Below are 2,500 nucleotides of genomic sequence, written 5' to 3'. Positions count from 1 at the left end.
AATAAGTTAATTTGCGCTTAGGCCTACGTGACATTGTTGGAGGAAGTTTGATTTGTAATTAGTTGCAGCAGACGAGGCGCTGTTGAGCGGCTGTTCCCATAAATCCATGTTAATGTTCGTCATTCACAATAATGTTTGATAACCCCCTGAAGAAGTTGTATTAATTTTTTCCCACGTGTTGTCTATCTGCTCATTATACACTGTTTCTCCAAAATTAGTTTGATCTCTGAAATACTGTGTTCATTAGTGTTTTCATGATAACATATTGTAGCAACCCTTAATGTGTATTGTACATCATAAGTACATATGCCTGCACCTCGCCAGGTAACAATATCTTTCATTACACCTGTCTTTACAACGGTAGAGAAAGCAATTTGATGTGTTCTATAATCCGGCCCGTCTAATCATGCACGCCGTTCTGTCAATACCAATGAAGAACATACCCCTCCGTGTTTGATTTTTGGCTCATATACCCTAATGTTAGATTTTTTTCTTAATGTCAAAATATTGGTTGGAGATATAGAAGGGGCGCCAATGTATGCGTCCGGGGGAAAAAAAGAAAATTATTAATGTGTTTTTTTTTTTTCTTTCGGGCGCATTATTTGGCGCTCCCCCTCTAGATGGCGCTCTAGGCGGCCGCCTAACCCGCCTGTAGGAAAGGCCGCCCCTGCACACACACACACACACACAGACACACAGACACACACGCACGCACACATTCATACACACACACACAGTGAAGCCGAAGGTACCACGATTAACACAGCGGAACGAACGCTTTTACTTCATAATTTGGGGGCGATATTTTCTGACAGAAAATTGTGAGTGGGGACATTAATTTTTAGGTGCGTGCGATTCTAACAGGGGCGCTGGGAGGGTCCGGGGGCATGGAGTAGTGGCCATAACTCCAGCAGTGGTCAGGGTCCAGCGGCCCCTCTAATCACAGGACCAGAGCTGATGATGGAGCAGGGGCTCATTAGCTCAGAGAGAGAGAGAGAGAGAGAGAGAGAGAGAGAGAGAGAGAGAGGGAGAGAGAAAGAGAGAGAGGGCAAATCTGAAGAGGCTGATTAATTGGCCATAAGAGGAGACCCCTCACACCTCCTGTGCATCTTTTGTGTCGTAATGATCAGCCCCATATAGATTAATAGCTCACATCAATGGCATGGGATTGAACAGTGCCAGTTAAAGTGTCTTTGAGGTGTGGCTGCACATATAGATATATGGGAGTCAGGCATAAAGAGGAACAAAGAGGTGGTCCGTTAACTTGATTCCCAGGCACAGCTTTGGGAAATGGTGTCAGTAATTAGGTTAAAGGGATTCCCACCTGAACACCAGAAATGAATATATACAATGAATTTGAACGTTATAAATGTTATGTTATTTGAATTTCAATATTATGAATAGCAAACATATTAATAATAACAAACCTATAGAGGACACTACGTTTTTTTATACTTCAGATTGTAATTTTGAGCACCTCACTATCAGACATATACATTTTTATCACACCTCACCTAGATGTCTATAAAACAATATTTTGAAAAAGAATAGGATGATTTCGTTTTTATGTTAAAAAGATGTGTCTGTAATGTCAGAAAAATGCCAGGAAAAACTTAAACTTTATTTTCATTCTTGATATCCCCCATATTTCTTGTATTATTATTGGTTATTGTACTATTATTTTCCTACTGAAATCCTGCTTGAAAATCTTTATAATGAATATTTTACACTTCCATTACACTTCTCTTCTTCACACTAATGATTGGATCTGTGGCCCTTCCTTGAGACGCGGGAGTGGGGACAGAGAGGGTGAGGGCCTTACCAGCTGGAGCCGAGCAGCGGGGGAGGGGGAGGGGGCCTCCGTCGCGTGGCCGTGAGGCCACTTTCACACCCTCTTTGGCGTAGCACCTGCACCAGCAGAGGTCATCAACTGTTAACATATCAAGAGGTCAAGGGTTAATAGATCCTCTGCTTGTGGAGGTGCTAGGTCAGGAGAGACAGAGAGAGGAGAGAGAGAGGAAGGTGCGGGCGCGGTAGGGGCATGTAACCATGACAACAGCACGCCATAGTTTTCTGTGCTGTGGGGTTTGTTGTATAGTCCTGCTGTGCTCCAGTGGTTATGGTGATGTTCTCATCTTGTGTAACATTATACAGGCCCCTTTGTACACCTTTTTGTTTTATTTGATGGTGAGGTGAGGATGGTGTTTTCTAAAACCTATATATTACATATATCACAGATTTTTTTAAATCAATTTTAAGCTATTTTCATCTTACGTTTTATGTATTTATTTATTTAGTAGAGAACCTGTGCATTTGATCCCTGAAGGACTTTCCTTGCGTAAAATCATTACACCTCGAACAGTGCACACTAGTGAGACACTGTTACGACAGGGAAGCCGTCACGACAAAGAAGCTGACTGATGCCATTCTTTCCGCCTGTATGTACTGGTTGTGTGGAACAGTGGTAATCGGTTTCAAAGAGAACCCTGCTCACACTTAG

At 42.4% G+C, this 2,500-nt stretch overlaps 1 protein-coding gene across 1 annotated transcript in view; it reads right to left on the bottom strand.

The window, feature by feature from the left end:
* The window catches only part of rnf220b (ring finger protein 220b), a gene marked incomplete at both ends in the record, with an annotated part of 43,842 nt that overhangs the window by 10,298 nt on the left and 31,044 nt on the right, over positions 1-2,500 (bottom strand). The window contains one exon of the mRNA XM_080860309.1: positions 1,823-1,930. Coding sequence (XP_080716435.1) covers positions 1,823-1,930 — 108 coding nt within the window. The remainder of the gene's footprint in view (positions 1-1,822; positions 1,931-2,500) is intronic.

This window comes from Sprattus sprattus (genome assembly GCF_963457725.1).
Source record: "Sprattus sprattus genome assembly, chromosome: 2".
In the NCBI taxonomy this organism is placed as follows: Eukaryota; Metazoa; Chordata; class Actinopteri; order Clupeiformes; family Clupeidae; genus Sprattus; species Sprattus sprattus.
The sequence above is the reverse complement of the archived record's forward strand: the minus strand, read 5'-3'. Positions and strand labels throughout refer to the sequence as shown.